The sequence below is a fragment of the Phacochoerus africanus genome, chromosome 15 (genome assembly GCF_016906955.1).
Source record: "Phacochoerus africanus isolate WHEZ1 chromosome 15, ROS_Pafr_v1, whole genome shotgun sequence".
NCBI classification, from domain to species: domain Eukaryota; kingdom Metazoa; phylum Chordata; class Mammalia; order Artiodactyla; family Suidae; genus Phacochoerus; species Phacochoerus africanus.
This window is the reverse complement of record NC_062558.1, coordinates 22,028,491-22,048,586: the sequence shown is the minus strand read 5'-3', so window position 1 is coordinate 22,048,586 and position 20,096 is coordinate 22,028,491. Positions and strand designations below refer to the sequence as shown.

Genomic DNA, 20,096 nt, shown 5'->3' with positions numbered 1-20,096 from the left:
GGTGTAGGTGACAGATGGGGCTCGGATCCAGAGTTGCTGTGGCTGTGGTGTAGGCCAGCAGCTTCAGCTCCAATTCGACTCCTATCCTGGGCACTTCCATATGCCTCAGGTGGGCCCTAAAGAGAAAAACAAAAAACAAAACCAAAAAAAGATTGGCAATTGTAAAATGCATGTGGAAGTTGCAGGGAAATATTTACTGAGGAAAAGTATGGTTCATTAAGTGGTTCTGAGACAAGCGGGAACCCGGGCCCTCTGCTGCAGTGCCTACACCTGGACTGTTTCCTTCAGCATCAAAGACAAAGAAACTATAAGGGACTAAAAATAGCTGCATGCATGCTTAGTCAGAGCAAATTATGGATAAGATACAAAAAGACCAAAAGCCAAACTGCCACTTCTGAGGAGCTGGGAGCAAAAGCAGGGGACTGTGCATGTCCCCTGCACCCAGTCACACAGCACCACCAAGGGGTTGGCCGACCACTTAAGCCTCTCTTGGGCCCTAGCCCTGGACCCCCCTCCCCCACCCCATATAAGGAACCAGCTTGGCCCCCACGCCCCAGGGAGTCATCAAGGGAACCAGCAGCTTTTCACCCGCTCCTGCTGCAGCAGGGCCCCCATAAAGCCTTGTCTGAATTTCTTTCTTTCTTTTTTTTTTTTTAAGCCTTGTCTGAATTTCTTGTCTGGCCTTTTATCAATTTCTATTGACTAAGGGGTCCGAGAACCTTGATTGGTAATAACATCCACCAAATACAATGTTCAGATAAAACTGGAATTTACTTTGCTTTGAGCAAAACCTGATGTGAACTGAGGTAACAGACTTTATAGAGACTTCATGTATCTTATTTAATGTGAATATTCATGTAGTTTCCTAAAGAGATGTTGATGTGTTTAAACCCACTGGGGATAGTACATAATACATTACCTTTTCTTTCTTTCTTTTTCTTTTTTTTTTTTTTTGCCTTTTTGCCATTTCTTGGGCCTCTCCTACGGCATATGGAGGTTCCCAGGGTAGGGGTCCAATCGGAGCTGTAGCCACCTGCCTACGCCAGAGCCACTGCAATGCGGGATCCACGCCTCGTCTGTGACCTACACCACAGCTCACGGCAACGCCGGATCCTTAACCCACTGAGCAAGGCCAGGGATCGAACCCGCAAGCTCATGGTTCCTAGTTGGATTCGTTAACCACTGAGCCATGATGGGAACTCCCAACCTTTTCAAAATACACTTTAGAAAAATCTAAATTCCTAAATGCACATGACCCCAAAGTTACAGATAAGAGGTCATGAGTTGTCCTTCCTGTCACATAATCAAAACACATCAACATTCTATTAGGTAAAGTTCTTAAAACCTCCTGAATACCTAGATAACATGGGACATGCAACAAGGTGGCACACTGATGCAGCAGGAGATACCGAATCAGGGACGACATCAAATCCCGGCCTCAATGTCGGCAAAATAAGTAAAACTTGCTCTTTCTAACCCTTGTTTTTCTCATTTGTTAAAAGGAATGGGCTTAAATGAGATAATTTAGGAAATAGCATATGAGATAAAAAGCAATGATATTGAGGAGTTCCTGTTGTGCTAGAGTGGAAACCAATCCGACTAGGATTGTGGGTTTGATCCCTGGTCTTGCTCAGTGCACTAAGGATCCGGCGTTGCTGCGAGCTGTGGTGTAGGTCACAGACGTGGCTTGGATCTGGCGTTGCTGTGGCTGTGGTGTAGGACAGCAACTGTAGCTCCGATAAAACCCCTAGCCTGGGAACCTCCCTATGCTGCTAGTGTGGCCCTTAAAAAAAAAGCAAGGATATTGATAGATTGTAGCTACATCTGCAGAATAACTGTTAATTTTATTAAATGACCTCTTTCACCATAGCAACAAAGGAAAGGTTGGCTTTTTAATATCTGAGGGTTCAGAGTGTTCAGATTCAATATTTCAAACTTAAAATCTGTACAGAAGAAACAAGTGTACATTGCATCATATTCCAAACCAGTGATATTATTTACTTTTTTTCTTTCTTTTTTTTTTTTTTTGGCCGTATCTGCACCATAGCAGTGACAATGCTGGATCCTTAACTCGCTGAGCCACAGAGGAACTCCCTTATTTGCATTATTTTAGAAGTTAAGCGATTTGGATGACCTTGCTGGAGCACTAATAATTTTAATCACTTATTAATGACATGTACCATGTGGTTTTTCTAAATGACTCACCTGGGAAGAGTAGGCATGTCCATCTGAGCCACAGACAGGGCTCATGGAGACCCCCAAGCACTGCCTGCAGGTGGATGGCGGGGGACCCCTCCTCTGCTTATGCCCGGCTCCTGCATCTTTCACACTGTTGGAAAAATAAAACAAGCATACTTGGTGCACTTATTTAAAAAAGTGATATTAGCACTGTGCCTTTTCTCCACTGTCATTCTACCTCTTGAAGATAAATTAGAATCAGTAAACTATAGTCTCATTTTCGATGTGTTGATCCTTACGTACGGTGTTCTTCAATGTCAACTTTTGTTTCATAATCAAGCTTTGCCTACAATAAGATGAGAGTACATGCCTTAAAACTATTTCACCAATCACACAGAGCACAGAGACTAGTTACACTTCATCATGTTGGTCTCTTGGTTTTAATTAGTAGTTGTGAAATGTGTTTTTAACATCCCCTAAACAGAAGCAGAAGTTGCTCAACAATAAAGGATCACACCTTGGGAATCTTCCCAAAGGCCCCCTAGATTCCACCAGAAATGGTACCAGACAATAGCACCTAATACCCAGGGTGTCCCCAGGTGCCTGGAAGTAAGAGCAGCAATAAAAACAATACTTTTCCAGCAAAGACCAGCACTTAGCCTGATTAGTGGGTTTGGTGAGGGCCAATCTTCTTTTTACTGTGTGGAAATGACTCAAAATACACCCATTGGGCTCGGATCTGGAGTAATGTGGGAAAACTCATTCTTTTCTGTGACTGACTCCTGAATTATTTGCTTCTCTGCTTTGATTAAATTACTTCTGCTCTGCCTATTAGTGTAAACAATTCACACAGGAAGGGCAAAGGCCCTAACAATAGGAATAGAAACAACAGAGAACCTCTATAAAAGCATTTACTAGTTCAAAGGCCTCTGGTGAATCAGCACCCACTCTTGTTCATTAGAACTGCATGGAGAGTGGTTTGATGTCAATATCAGGATGAGAAAGGTGGTTTTACCAGAAATATTTGCTTCCTTTTTGCTTTTAATTTTTTTCATGAATACAAAAAAGTAATCCCAAAAGACTATTAAGAAGTACAGTGTTCATCCTCATTAAAGGGATAAAGGTTCAAACTACACATTTTAAATTTTGATAAAATGTGGGTGGGCTCTGAGGAAAGGTTTTTTTTTTTTTTTTTTTAGGCAGACATATCAAGAATCAATCAATGAAACTGCTCTTAATGAAAGTATGACAATTTTTTCACGAACTAGAAAAAGTAAACATACAATTTGTATGAAAAATCAAAAGGTGCTGGAGAGTCAAAAGGATCATGAGAAAGAACAGAGCTGGAGGCATCACACTCTCTGACTTCAGACTATGCTATAAAGCCACAGTCATCAAAACAGGGAGTGGTTAGTGAATCCAACTAGGAACCATGAGGTTGCAGGTTCAATCCCTGGCCTTGCTCTTTGGGTTAAGGATCCGGGTTGCTGTGAGTTGTGGTGTAGGTCACAGCTCCGATTAGACTCCTAGCCTGGGAACCTCCATATGCTGCAGGTGCGGCCTTAGAAAAGACAAAAAACAAAAAACAACAACAACAAAAAACCCCAAAAACAGGGTGGTACAGGCACAAAGCAGACACACAGGAACAGGATAGAGAGCTCAGAAGTAAGTGATTCTATGGTCAATTGATCTACAACAAAGGAGGTAGGGGATTAAGAGGTACAAACTACTATGTATAAAATAAATAAGCTACAAGGATATATTGTACAGCAAAGGGAATAAAGCCAATATTTTATGATAAATTTAAATGGTGTATAATCTATGAGATGTCAAATCTCTGTAATATATATGAAACATATAATACTGTCAGTCAATTATACTTCAATAAAACAGAAAAAAACAGATTTGGCAAAAGCATCACAAAGCACTTCAAAAATCTTTAATCTTTAAAAGGAAGGCTATTTTTTTGATATATTAGAGGCTACTAGCAATTAATTATTTTGAATTGTTATCAAATAGGGTAATATAGTTTTCTCCCATTATTGATGTATGAAAACTCAAGCTGGCTGCAAAACTCTGCAAGTTTTAAAAAATTGCTCTCCTGACTGCAACCCTGCTAGAATAAGCCATTTCAAAGAATACCTTTTTTAAAATTTGTTTTTATCCCATTTTGAAAGGCTACTTTCCATTTACAGCTATTACAAAATATTTGCTATATGCCCTGTGTTGTATAATAAATATATCCTTGCGCCTGTCTTACACCCACTACTTTGTACCTCCCACTCCTCGATCCCTATATTGATCTGTAATAGAACTGTTTTTTTCAAAATTATACAGTTCAATTTTGAAGGTTAAAGTTAAAAATTTAATTTTTTACCTTGTAATAACATCCTATATGCACTTTCCCTTACAGAGCAAATAACTGTATTTTGAACTCAGGGAATCGAGGCCATTAAATGATAATCTAGGATATGTAGTGACTTTTTTCTCAAGATCTTTCTAATATTTAGAAATATTAAATATTAAAAGAAATATTTCTTTCTAAATATTCCACCACTCAAGGTGCTAAGTTTTTTGTTGTTGTTGTTTGTTTGCTGTTTTTTCCTATTGCAAAGAGTCAGCTTCTTCCATTCATTTCAAATTGACTGCCTTTTACTTCCATCAATTGTCTTCCTGATTTTCAGGCACATGTTCAAGCCACTGAGGAGCAATGGAAACTAACATTCACCATGTCCATAACTACTTACGGTGTCAGTCAAGGTCTTTTTTTTCAGTATTTTTTTTTTTTACTTTTTAAATTACTCAATAAATTTTATTACATTTATAGTTGTACAACGATCATCACAACCCAATTTTATAGCATTTCCATCCCAAACCCCCAGCGCATCCCCTATCCCCCAATCAAGGTGCTAAGTTAGTTTCATAGCAATACTCCTGTTCTGCTTGTAAAGGCGGGAATTTAAAGTTGGAGTTCCTGTCGTGGCGCAGTGGTTAACAAATCCGACTAGGGACCATGAGGTGGCGGGTTCGATCCCTGGCCTTGCTCAGTGGGTTAAGGATCTAGCATTGCCATGAGCTGTGGTGTAGGCTGGCAGCTACAGCTCCGATTAGACCCCTAGCCTGGGAACCTCCATATGCTGCCGGAGCGGCCCTAGAAAAAAAAGGCAAAATAAAATGAAATAAAGTAATAAGCATTTCTCTCTTGCTCGCACTCCTGCATGACCTCTCCCAGGCAGATGGGCTGCATAGCTCTTTCTGCTGAAGCTTCTTCTCGCCCCGACCGCCCTGCACTCTGGTCCTCCAGCATCCCTTTCCAGTCTCACCTCACCTGAAACCCCACAGCCTCTTCTGTTCTAACAACCCCATGTTTATTCCCGCCACTTCTGTAACTCAGCTACTGTCTGATTTTCTGTTTCATTAACCACATTGAACATTTTAACAGTATAATTTGAATACAATTCCCATGTTTTAGGATTTACCTTGATTTCAGAAAGCATAAATGATGTTACCAAAACAGAAGAAAAAGCTCATTCCAACTTGATCTGAATTTCAATTTTGACTGTCATTAATGCAAATCAGCAAACTCCCTGGGTCTTAATTTCTTCACTGATACATGAAGCTTCACCTGTACAGATCATTTGATCTAGAGAATTCCATGAGACTATTAAAATTACTTATATGAAGATACACAACAAAAACAGAAGCAGAGACAGTACATACTGGCCTTTTGCTGTGATTTTTTAGACCTTGACCTGTGTTATGAGTGACACAAATGCATCATGACAGCGTGAAGGGTGGTGTGGGCTGGGGTTGGTTTGCTGGGGAAGCTGAGGATGCAAAACTTCAAGGCAGCAAATGAGACGTAACAAGGGAGGTGGGATGTGTGATGCCCAATGAAAGGGGAAGATGACACGATTATGTTTAGGGAGCCCTGGTTTCTATGAAAGTACCCATAATACTTGATCGCAGTATCAAGGAAAACTGCCAATAAGCCACAAGACAACATATCACATTTATACTATTAATGATTAGATATTCTTCTAAAACCGTGTATTCCCAGAATCTGACATCACATGTTATAATGAACTGTCAGTTCCCTAGGCTGTAAATATGCAAGGAGAATAAAACACCAATTCATTTATTGTATATTTACCTTGTGAAGGAAGCTATGTCTTAATTTCTTAGAGCAATGGAGCAAAATAGCACAAGCAATTGATTTTAAGTAAAAGTCATACTCTACAAATTCAAAATGAACTTGTCTCTATACTAGGAAACATTATTAGCAGTATGGCTACTAAACAACAAATAGATGAAATAAGTCAGCATGGGCTTATTCTACCACTTGAAACTCTAAGTAAGATTCACAGAAAAAGCTCCCTTGTAGATGTATTTCAAAATATGGTGATGGCAGGAATTAATAAGACGTATCTTTAAAAACTATTTATAATATAAATTCATGCTAAAAGTTGACTGTAAGAATACATTTTTGCCATGAACTATATTTACCAAGTCAACTAACTTATACAGCGGCATTGCCAGGAAATCAACATAATTAGTGATTTAGAGAATAGATGTTTTACAGAGTACTAAAATTAAACATCATAAGTTAAGAGATGTGGATAATTTATAATAATGTCCCCACTTCTTTTAACAATCTTAAAATAACTCTGCAAAGTTGTACACTTAGGACAGAATAAAATTCAAATTAGGTTTATGTTAAGGAACAGTGTATTTGAACACTGACCTTACTAATACAACATACCATTTCCTGAGGCTCATTTTCTATCAAAGAATATTTCATTGACTTTATTCTAAAGCTGTGTTATCCTTGAGATAATTGGATCCTGGACAAGTTATAAAGATGTTTGAATAATAAATACATTCTGCCAAGAGAATATTTTTAATTAAGCAGTGCGCATACTCCCAATTACTGAAGACATCGCTTCAAAATTTCAAAACAGACATCACCACAAACGACACTCAATGTCATCCTCTCTCTGAGCTCAAAGAGCCTGAATGAGTAATAAGGCTCTGAAATGTACAAGGTGGAGACGAGGTAGAATTCAGACTGCAGTGTTCAGGGTCTCTGCTATTTCTTTTCTTTTCTTTTCTTTTTTTTTTTGTCTTTTTGCTATTTTTTTGGGCCACTCCCGCGGCACATGGAGGTTCCCAGGCTAGGGGTCTAATCGGAGCTGTAGCCACCAGCCTACGCCAGAGCCACAGCAACGCGGGATCCGAGCCACGTCTGCAACCTACACCACAGCTCACGGCAACGCCGGATCATTAACCCACTGAGCAGGGGCAGGGATCGAACCCGCAACCTCATGGTTCCTAGTCGGATTCGTTAACCGCTGCGCCACGACGGGAACTCCTATTTCTACATATTTAATTCAAAACATTATTTTAATTACTAAAGACCTCTTCACTTAAACTATGGAAAAAGTATATTCAACTCCAAAGGACCTTCATCGTACAAGACACAAAGAGTCAGGGTAGGAGTTGTAGACCAGAAATGCCTGTAAATCTACAGACCGGGAATTCATGATTTTACACATAATAAATCAATTACCAATTAATAAGTATATATAAATGTATTCATTCAAAGACGTGTTAGAAAGCTCTTTATTCCTTTAAAGCCAATAAAGTATTATTGCTAAGCAAAATTTCAGGAACAGTTTCAAATATTTACACACATTTAAGGTTAGATTTTCGTGTATTTTGATAGCCTTTCATGTGCCAGACACATGTATTATGATTTGATCGATTATTTTAGCAGTCTCATGCAGTGTGCATTCTTCCCTAAGTTTTGAACCAGGAGGTTGAGGGAGCTTCATTATCTTCTCAGGAATCTATAGCTTGTACTTGGCAGCTGTGGACTTCAGGTGTTCTTTTCCCTTTGACACCGATGCTTTTTTTGCCATGCATGTGCATATAAAATTTTAAATTTCATGAAAGACCACACTCCCAAGTTTATACATTTCTACATCAATTTTATGTAATAGATTAAAAAAGAAAAATCACAGCATAGCTCAAATTTTACTTAAAAAAAAGATCCACCACCACCAGTAAATATTGTCTGGCTAATTAAAGCTGAAATTTATCTAGAGTGTAATAAACAACACAACACCATATCTGTGATTCTGGTTCAGTGAATCAGTATGAAGATTAACAAAAACTGGTTCCATTTAATTTATGTTGACATATATTTCCACGTCAGATATGAGCCTATGAGAATGTTTGCTAAATCTACTTCCTATATTTAAAATAAGAATTAGAAAATGTTTCATTTTTTCCAATTATTAATGTTCACAAATAAAGCAAGCTATTAGCCATTAACTGTGTCTGTTGTTACCTTAACCTTCAGGAATTCCAGAGCAAAGGATGAGCTAAGATTTGGGTTCACAAAAATGGGTGATTCTTAAAGATCAAGGAGAGTCTATATTTGGAAAACTGCCTTCACATTTTTAAACTAAGTGACAGATTTGCAACCTAAAAAGGGAAAAAATATTCCACCTAAAAGAAAATGCCTAACAATGCAGCACTTATCAAAACACATGGGAATAGATGGATCACTCAAGATATATTTTATATATCAAAAATATTCCTTGATTATGAAAAATTCTCTAGACTTTTGTTTGTTTTTCTGAACATAAGGAGCTATTTTTCTTTTCTACTGTTGACTAAATAGACCTGGCAGCCTTACCAAAAGGCTTTAACAATTAAAGTCTACATTTCACTTAAGAAAACGATGGTTAAAGGTCACCCAAAGTTCAGGGAAGGAAAAGAGTTTTCCCTCCATTGTGTTGTCTTCACAGAGTCACAGCCTTCTCCTTACTCACGGCTTCACTGGAAAAGGAAGGTTATAGAAACAAGAAAAAGAAAAGCAGCCCTGTGATTGGCTTGAGTCTGACTTAGAGGCTAAGAGAGAGGTTAAAAGTTTGAAACTTCCACCATGCATGAATTTTTACAGTAGTTTTCAAGTTAACTAAAGTAAAATTAAAGAAGCCTAAGTTTTTGACTCCACAGTACTTGTCTCTCTACCTGGTTGTGTTTAATTCCTGACCTGAAAGCGACCCTGCGAAGCATGTGTCCACTGACTCTGGTGTAACCACCAGAGTCAGATTGGCTCCACAGGGAAATCTTCCTCAAGAAACACTTTCTTGGTAACTTCTGAAACCGAATTGCCCTAACACAGAGTTCCTCTGCTGAGTTTATGATGCACCCTTCTATCCAGAACTCGAACCCCTTTCTTTTCCTGAACCCATTCCCCTCAAGACTGAGGGGTATCAAAGAAAAGGGGGGCCTGGGGCTAATGCAAACCCCGGTGTCCCTGTCCTTGGGTCTCCTGGGCCTCTCCTGAGGCTCAAAAGGCTGCTCCAGAGTTAATGATGAGGAAACAGTGAAGATGGAAAAACAAAGGAGAGCTGTTGGGCTGGGAAACTGGTGACAATTTAGACTATAAATCCACCACATAGTTGAATCACTGAACTCCCAGTTCCCTGCAGGAAACAGATAAAGGCCCTACACACAATCTTAGGTTGTTTTTTACAGGAAGCAGACCTCCGCCAGATGAAAACTGCTGACAGTAAGAACATGGACCCCAGGTGGGTTGAAATTAGAAGGCTGATGATCCTTGAAAACTTCACCTCCATGCCAACCAACCTGAGAACTGCACATGTACTGGTCATGCCACCAGCCCCCCTCCCTCACATGGCCTTTAAAACCCCTTCCCTGAAAGCCACTGGGGAGTTGGGGTCTTTTGTGCATGAGCTGCCCATTCTCCTTCCCTGATGCCCTGCAATAAATGCTGCCCTTTCCTTCACCACAACACCTGGGATCCAAAGCTGGACCCCTCAGCAGACATTAGTTCTTCCTTAAACAGGGAACCATGGCCAGAGCAGTGGATGCTCTGTCAGCAGAGACCAGCCCTGAGTTTCCCAACCAACATGCTGTCAGGACACCTCATGTCTCCATGAATTATGGCAGTGCTGTATTTTTTCACGCTAATTTTTTTTTTGGGGGTGGTCTTTTTAGGGCATATGGAAGTTCCCAGGCTAAGGGTCAAATCAGAGCTGCAGCTGCCAGCCTAGCAACACAGCAACAGCAATGCAGGATCTGAGCCGTGTCTACAACCCACACCACAGCTCATGGCAATGCTGGATCCTCAATCCAATGAGTGAGGCCAGGGATCCAACCCTTGTTGTCAAGGATACTAGTCAGATTCGTTACTGCTGAGACATGACAAGAACTTCTCTAATGATTTTGGGGAACTGTGGGAGTCAGAGCTGTGAAGAGTAGACAAGAATTATGTCGCCATTGTTATAGATAAAGAATAAAAACAACAGTCACATGCACAAGCCTCATCTGACCCGGTGTGTGGCTGGAAGACCAGAGGAGGACAGTGGCTGCATATCTTTGCTTTTGAGCATTGAGGAGTGGTGGGTACTGGGGGTCTTGTGCAGGAGATCCACCTGGATCCCAGATGACAGGAGCGGAGCCACGTATCACACCAGGAGCCTGTTTCAGAAGAGCCATTCACACCAATGAAACAAATGACCCCATTAACAAATGGGCATAAGACCTAAAGAGACATTTCTCCAAAGAAGACATACAGATGGCCAACAGGCACATGAAAAATGCTCAACACCACTAATTATTAGAGAAACACAAATCAAAACCACAATGAGGTATTACTGTCAGAATGGTCATCATTAAAAAGTTTACAAACAATAAATGCTGGAGAGGGTGTGGAGAAAAGGGAACCCTCCTACACTGTTGGTGGGAATGTAAGTTGGTGAAGCCACTATAGAAAACAGTACGGAGGTTCCTTAAAAAAATAAATATAGAACTACCATATAATCCAGTAAGCCTGTTCCTGGGCATACATCTGGAGAAAACCATAGTTTGAAAAGATACATACACACCAATATTCACTGCAGCACTATTCACAATAACCAAGACATGGAAGCAACCTAAATGTCCATCAGCAGAGGAATGGATAAAGAAGATGTGGTACATATCTTCTTGTACATATATACAATGGAATACATATATACAATTGTACATATATACAATGGAATACTACTGAGCCATAAAAAAGAATGAAATAAGGCCATCTGAAGCAACATGATGCAACTAGAGATTCTTGTACTAAGACAAAGAAAGACAAACACCACCTGATATCACTAATATGTGGAGTCTAAAATGACACAAATGAGCTTATCTAGGAAACAGATAAGGGGAAGGAGTGAGGGAGGGGGGGAGGGACCCTTGGTCCAGTACTCAGGGTGGCTCCTATTTTCTAGGCTCAGCCTATGTCCACTTAGGAAGCAGAAATTCTGTAGCATTGTTTCATTACTGTGTAAATTTTTATAAATACTCTGTCAATTATGCCCTGGTTAAAATCATTATGACTTGCCACATTAAAAGCCCACCACTTAGAACAGGACAAAATAATAAAATGGGCTCTAAATTCAAACTATGGTCTTATTTTTCCTAACAACTGTTTTATGCTGCAGCATGAAGGAACACAGGAGAGTTTTCCACCCCTTCCTTCAACAGGTTCAGTCCATCAAGGTCTCTGTTCAGCCTTGTGTTTTAGAATCTTTAACACACCCTTCAGGGCACATGGAGGGAATGAGCATCAGGAAATGAGCAATCTGCTTGCTCCCCAAGACTGTAGGGGAGGAGGAGTGATGTATACAGGCATCTTTTCAACAATTCTTCAGCTCTGCTAAAACCACTGCTAATTTGCTGCATTTTTTTCTCACTTGACTATAAAATCCATTGACTTTATAATCCCATGTTAATTTTCTTTGAAAACTACTCTGCCACAGTCTCTCTTGCCCTCTGACAGGTTCCTTTGTCCTCTGGGGCCACAGAGGCTCAGGAAAGAAGAGCCCTACAGCCCACTCCCCGCGGCAGCTCTGCTGCAGGGTGAAGGGTAAGAGAGGCTGCAGCTCACTCCTTGCACCACTACTGCAGGGGGTGGGGTAGGAGAGGCTAGTGACTTCCACGTTCAAGGCCTGTTCACTTCCCAGAGGCTGGGGGTGGAGCTGCTGCTACAGAAGAGGCTTGTGACCCTGGTGTAGGCACCCAAGGCTGAGTGAAGGGCCTGGAAGGTGCTCTCGGGGGACCTGACCCCTGTCTTCCTACTTGGAGGAGACGCTGCAACCTGAAGCAGGTCTGCTCTAGACTCAAGACCAAACAATACAAGGACTCTCTTTGTGCTTCTTGTTGGAAGCTTTGTTTGCTCGTTTGCGTTTTGTTTGTTGATTTTTGTTGACCTTCTTTGAAAAATTCAAGCTTGGATTACTTAGGATTTGGAGCATAAGCAAGCAAAGAAAGCCTCTGACTTATTTCGATCCTAGAGATAAATGGTGCAGACATCCCAGTTTAGGTAAAGAGCTCCACAGGTGATGGCGGGGCAGACTGGTGAGCGCTGGGTGGTTATGCTGAGGCTCCAGTTATATATATTTTTTTCTTTGTACATGTGTCCCTTGGAGAAAACTGGGTATTCTGAGTTCCTCTGATCGCTTTCAATCAACAGGCCAATCCGCCCTCTTGTTTGGTAAACCTGTCTCACAGATTTCAGAGACCTTTGTGTACCGGCCACTTGACACCTGTGGAGGAGGACTCCAAGCCTGTTTACAGAGTCCAGTCCCTAAGGCAACAGAACAAGGACAGCCCTTCCACCAGAACTACCTCTCTTGATTTAATATGTGGCCAATAAGTTTTTAGTGTGTCCCACCACTGAAATTTGGGAATAAATTTGCTACAACACAACATTACCATAAATAATACAGATATTTGAAGCAGTCGAGACATATTAATATCTAAATTACATCTAATTTTGACACAGACCATAAATGTAAGGGTAGAAAGCAATCCTTAGCCTTTTTTATTTCAAATCAGGCATCAATTCAATCATCGCAAATAAAATTTTACTTTAAAAAAATATGTATTAACTTCTTTAAGTTCCCCAAGCTTAGAACCTCAATCTTGGACTTGAACGTGTGAAGATATAAAGCAAGCAGAACCATAATTCTGAAGAGAATAAACACTGAAGTCAATGTCACGCTTGTGAATTTCTTAAGTAATATGAAAGAATTCCAAAATGTGTTCTATTTTAAGATAACTAATGGAAATCACATGAAGGCATGAAATTTAATCTTTTCACCCCTCACTTTAACCAAGTCTGCAAATATGTCTCTATCCTACTGAGAAATCCAATAATGTTTTCTTCTAACACATAAATTCACACAACAGTCTGAGTGAATTCGGGGATGCTCTGGGAATTTTCAAAGCTCTGGGAATTTTTTTGGAAAATTATTGTTTCAACAGCAGCTTTATCATTGTCATTAAGAGAAAATAAATTATGATATAATAATCCTTGGTGAAGCTAAATTGTCCAAACCCTTAGATTGGAACGGAATGCAGATGTTCAGTAAACTGCTGAAGGCTTACTAAATATAGCACGTAAGAAGAAATTAAAATGCTGTTATGAATTATTCATTGAGTTTCATGTTCAGTAACCATGAGAGCCCGTGGGGTCTTCGATTCTGTCAGCAACTCAGAGCCACAAAGAGGCACAGCCACCTCCACAGAACTTCCATGTTCTCCAGGAGATGAGGAAAATTATACATCTTTTAACAGAAAATTGTCACCTTTGGCATTTGCTCCAGGCTATGTTCTCCAGATCCCATTTGAAACGATTTTGTGAAAAGGTTTGAGATCTGTATTTTCTGATGACCTATTTGAACTTACTTTTCAGACCTCTGTCTAGGACAGAATTTTAAAATGTCTTCATCTTCATGCAAAAGTGCTGTTGAGAGATATTTCAACTGCTGTCCTTTCCTTAGGACACCTGTGCCTGTACCGCAAGCGAGATGGGGAAAAACTAGTTAAAGGTATTTATGTCAAAATTATTTTCAGACCAAAAAAAAAAAAATCCACTAGTGCTATTTAGTAATTCAGTAACTTCAATAATGGACTGTTACTTCGACTCCACAAAAACACACTGTGTTTTATACTTTGAGGGGAAAAGCCCTCTTTAACCAGAAAACCAAGAGGGAGTCTCTCCTTAGAGTCAACATTTGATCAGATGTGAAAGGAGAACGTTTATAATGACTTGGTTTCAAGCTTTTTGATGCATAAAGCCCTCCATCTGCCAGGAGCCCCAGCAGGAAGCTTCCTGGAGGAAGAAGGGACATGTAGCTCAGAGCTGCAATTCTGAGAGTAAAGCTTCTAAGAGCAGTTCAGACAGTGAGGAGTGAGGGTCTGCTTGTGTGCAAATATGGCAGGAAGGTTCTAGACCTTCTTGTACAAAAACACTTTACAGACCTCTCATTAAGTTAATGAAAATATCTCATTAAGTTCATGAAAAACAACCCCCCAAACCTCCTTGTGCTCCCATTTGATGGGAATCATACTTTTAGTTTTTGTTCATTAAGAAATTATATAATGATTGACAAAAAGCAACTCTCTTCCTGTTACTCATGACATTTTAGAAAATGATGCAAATATTTCATGATGCAAATGCACTATGTCTAAGCCTTGCAATAGGTAACCCAAAGCCTCCAAGGCACTCGTGGTCACCAGGAAGGAAAGGTCTGAGGTCTTCATATCATGACATGACTTGGTGACAGGGTGAAATTCTCTGTACAGACATGCCATGTTTATGTCCAGCACATAGCTCATTGCTATGAATTCCAGTGAAAACATTTTGTTAGCAACAGTTGAACGCCCGTTTTTTCCTATTGATTTTAAATACATTTGCTAATTTATTGATGAACACAGCACAGCACTGTTGTGAGTCATGCATTGCTGTGATGACTAATGGAAGTATCTTTTTCTTCATAATTTTGTTTTCCTTTTCTTCTATTGTTATTTTCAATTTTTGGCATTTAGCATTTTTCTCCTTGTGTTGAACACAATTGTAAAAAATAATTCCAAAGTCAATATTTAAAGAGGGATAAGCAAGGAATTAGGTGTCAAGGAGCAAACACTAGGGAGCAATTAAGTTACCTTCTACTTGAGGTTTGTGTGCTTTCTATGAAAGGAGAATTTGCAACTTCTGTAAAAGATTCACTTATCCCAATAATGTTTTGTTTTGACTACTGCCTTTGGAATGGATAAGCAAGGAGATCCTGCTGTATAGCACTGGGAACTATATCTAGTCACTTATGATGGAGCATGATAATGTGAGAAAAAAAGAATGTATATATGTATGTGTGACTGGGTCTCCTTGCTGTACAGTAGAAAATTGACAGAACACTGTAAACCAGCTATAATGGAAAAAATAAACATCATTATTCAAAAAAAATCCTGACTGTTTATTAAATTAAAAAAGAATGTTAGTTTTATATTTCAAACGCATCTATATGCAGGGTTGTTTTGGCTTGAATGGATGGGTTGGTAACCTGAGAGTGCCAGCTTAGCAGTAACGTCCAAACCCTTCCTAGCTCAGGAGTCAGCATTTCAATAGATTCTCGTGAACATTCTTAAACTTCACTGTTTCCCAGGATGTCAAGGTGCTCAAGATTGAGGCTGTGAATCTTTTTCTTTCCTAATTGTGTCCACACTGTATGTGCACAGAGATTGTAGGTCAGTATCATTAATCATTCCTAATTTTTTTTTTTTTTTTTGAGCTGGGATCAGAAATCTTCCCTAGAAGGTTTCAGTAAGATTGAGGAGCAACGACGTGCTAGCAGTTGATCCTGACAGGATGTGAATCCTGTAAGTTTTTCCCTCCAAAATCTGCCATTTCTATGCAGTTTCTTCATAAAATCAAGGCCCTCTTCTTTCAAATATCTGTCTAGTTCCTGAATGCTTTTAGTATATGCTCCTTTATTTAAACACAAAAGCAATGTTGAGGCGTGTTTTGCCTCTGGTCACAGGTCACTTCTAGGAGTTTTGTAGTTTCAGGTCTTACATCTAGGTTTTGAATCCATTTAGAGGTGTTTTGTTTTGTTTTAATACGGCATAAGGAAATGCTCTAATTTCATTCTTTCACATGCACCTGTTTGGTTTTGCCAGTACCACTTATTTAAGAGACAGTCTTTTCTCCATTGTATATTCTTGCCTACTTTGTTGTAGATTAATTGACCACAGATGCATGGGTTTATTTCTGGGCTCTCTGTCTTATTCCAGTGATCGATGTGCCTGTGTTTGTGTCAGTACTATGTTGTTTTGATTACTCTAGCTTTTCTGTATACTCTGAAATCAGGAGCATGATCCTTCCAGCTTTGTTCTCTTTTTCTCAAGATTGAATAGTCAGAACAATCTTTTACATAAATTATAGCAATTTTTTTGGGGGCAAAAGAATTAAAAGGAAAAATAAACAAATGGGGCCTTATTAAATTTGAAAGCCTCTATACAGCAAAGAGATCATAAACAAAATGAAAAGACAACTTGCTGAATGGGAGCAAATATTTGCAAATGACATGACTGACAAGAAGTTTATATCCAAAATATATAAACAGCTCATGCAACTAAAAAAAAAAAAAAACCCAAATAACTCAATTAAAAAGAAGCGGAAGATCTGAATAGACATTTCTCTAAGGAAGACATACATATGGGCAGTAGGCACATGAAAAGAAGCTAATTATTAGAGAGATGCAAATCAAAACCACAGTGAGATATCACCTCATACCAGTCAGAATGACTATCATCAAAAAGTCTACAAATAACAAATATTGGCAAGATTTTGAAGAAAAGAGAACCTTCATACACTGCTGGGGAAAAGTAAACTGGTGTAGTTGCTATGGAGAACGGTATGGAAGTTTCTTAAAAAAGTAAAAACAGAGCTACCATATGACCTAGCAATACCACTCTTGGGTACATATCTGAAGAAAATGAAAACACTACCTTGAAAAGATGTATGCACCAAATATTCACAGCAGCACTATTTACAATAGCCAAGACATGGAAGCAAACAGACCCTCAAAGGATCAATGGACAAAGAAGAAATGCTCTATATACACAGTGGAATATTATACAGCCATAAAAGAAAGAAATTCTACCATTTGCAACAATATGGATGGACCTGGATGGTAAATGTTTGCTGAAATAAGTCAGAGAAAGACAAAAACTCTATCTTATGACTTATATATGGAATCTAAAAAATAAACTAGTGGATATAGCAAAAAAGAAACAGACTCAGAGATCTAGAGAACTAGTGGTTACAGAGAGAAGAGGGAAGGGGGAGGGGCAGCACAGTGGTGGGGGACAAGGAGATACAAAGTACTATGTATAAAACAAGCTACAAGGAGATACTGTGCAGCACTGGGAATACAGACAGAATTTTATAGAAATTTAAACAGAGTATAATCTATAAAAATATTGAATCACTATGTTCAATACATCCAGATATAATACTGTAAATCAATTATACTTCGATTTAAAAAAAACTGAAGTGAACAATGAATAAATAATACATTAGTCGGATTTATACTACTTCCCTTGCTTAATTGGAAAATAAAGGAATTCAGCTTTTCCCTCCAAGCTGATCCCCACACCACGACCCAGCTTGAACTATGGCTAAGCATATGTAAGAACATAATTCTCAAAGAGATTTAAATATTGAAAATGTTTAATCTATAAGGTGTACATCAATTAATACTGAGTGAGAATAATAGTCATGGCAAAATGCTGTGGTCCTTACTCAGTCTGTTAAGAACTTATCTTTAAATAATGGCAAACTTTAAAGGGTTTCAATGAGGAATATGGACCATGATGAAAAATATAGTTCTGATCTTTTGGAGAACAGAAAAACCATTTCTGGTTCTGCTTTATAGTAAACTGTTAACTCTCTAATTCCTTAATTCTGTACACTAATTTGAATTTAATCCTTTTGCTGCTAGATAACTTTGAGTGACTTTCTTTAGAAAAATGACTGTTCTTTCCAAAAGTAAAGGAGCTGTAATGCAATTATGAAGAAAATATACGATTTTTTTTCCTCAAAACAGTGCGGAGGGGAGGGCAAATGGCTGCAAAACACAAAGTAATAAACGTTTACACAAATAAAAGCTGTCAACATACCTTTTTGATTGTGTGTGCTTTATTTGCGCAGAGTTTTTACTATCATCAATTATAGTATTTTACTCCATCATTTTAAGCAAGTGTAGCATATGCAGACTGGAGCTAATCTAACACAATTGACACAAATCTTGTGTAATATTCTCTCCTTGTAAAAAGGGACAATAACAGCCAAAGTTCCACTGACAGCTCCTTAATGATTCTGGTGGCACCGTAAAAATGGGGGAAAGAAAAAGCAGCTTTTCATGAGAGAAGATGAAGCAAAGAGGAATGGCTGAAAAATGATGACATTATGAAAAGGTCAGATACTTAGATTAACGTAAAAAGCACTTACAGAAAACATTTGCATTTCCTGTTGAGTGATCACAAGACCAGTACAGGCAAGAAAATTAATCTGCTTTATCCTACAAGACAAGCTCCCACACCACCAACATGTTTTTGCCTCAAAATATCACAGTTTTGATAAGATTTCAAGATTACATTTAAAATTAAGTCTGAGATATAAAATGCAATCTCTAATTAAATTTGCCATAAAATACGTCAACTTGTCACTTGGCAAACAAGAAAATGGGCAGTTTTAGGGTTTCCACTGGTGTCTTACTCTAACTTGCTCATAGATACACACAAACAGACACATGCATACGCGCACATGAACTCACACAGATGCATACACAATCACACATATACCCTCAGACACACATACATACTCACATACACACACACATACGCATACACACTCACCCACATATTCCTACACACATGCATACACTCACACAACACACATACATATACACACATACGTGCATACACACACACTCACAACACATGCATACACATACACACATGCACACACTTACACAATATACACACATGCATACACACCCACAGATGCACACAAACATGACTCTACTCTCACATGTGCTGTGAGCACTTAACATTACTCTGGCTTCGTCAGGCTAGTGGCTAGAAAGCATTTATATGCCTTTAGCCCTGAAATTGGAACACCACTTTAAAGCCATGCACTGATGCACATGAAAAATATATTACCTTACATGATATTTAATTTCCATCCTCTAGATGGTAACATTATTGTCGGGCTAAGCTACTACAATATAACATAATATTCAGGGCTCCATCTCCTGTGACTACAATATTCCCTAATATGGGTGGCCAAGAAATACTTAGTGTAAAAAACATGAATAACTGGCAGTAATTGGTATCTCTTCTCCATATACTGGTAGTTTCACTGTTTAGAGCATTCAATGTATGCTTTGTGTTTATTTTCACTGAACAGTTTCTCTTATACTAACCACTTACATATTTTCCAGTGCTGAATTTGGAGCAGGTGACGTGGTTAAAGGTTTCAAGTTCCTTTAAAGAGAGAGGAGACTACCAGATTCTCAGCCGGCCTTACTCGGGAAATTGTTGAGGGATTTGATCCAGCTTTTCATTAACTCTATTGATCTTTGGATCTTTCACTCTCTTCCTTCTTGGCACTTTATACACCTCACCATGTAAAGCGCAGGGACACAGAAGAACAGGGCAAGATAACGTCAATTAAGATGTTGCCTGGGTAGTGAGAGAGCTCACACTTTATACTCATCACCACTTTTGCTTTTGGAAAACTGCATTTAACACACACTTTTCACATCTCTGAACCACAGAAAAAAGCCTGAAAATACTGGCAACATTGTTTAGCTTATACATGTTTAAAACATCCTTAATTTATGGAAAAACACACAAAGATGTTCCATGAGTTATTATTTAGCATTACATTATTTTGGAAATAGTGGCAAGACACCACATTTCTTTTACCAAGAAAAATCCTACTGTGTGTCTTCTTGAACACTAATCTTCAGGCATATTCAAAAGAGCACTCT

The 20,096-nt window shown here is 38.9% G+C and overlaps 1 protein-coding gene across 3 annotated transcripts in view; it reads right to left on the bottom strand.

Annotated features, from left to right (window-relative positions):
- The window catches only part of SPOCK3 (SPARC (osteonectin), cwcv and kazal like domains proteoglycan 3), a 365,578-nt gene that overhangs the window by 127,974 nt on the left and 217,508 nt on the right, over positions 1–20,096 (bottom strand). For all 3 annotated transcript variants that reach the window (XM_047761776.1, XM_047761777.1, XM_047761778.1), the window contains one exon: positions 2,206–2,329. In XM_047761776.1, coding sequence (XP_047617732.1) covers positions 2,206–2,329 — 124 coding nt within the window. The remainder of the gene's footprint in view (positions 1–2,205; positions 2,330–20,096) is intronic.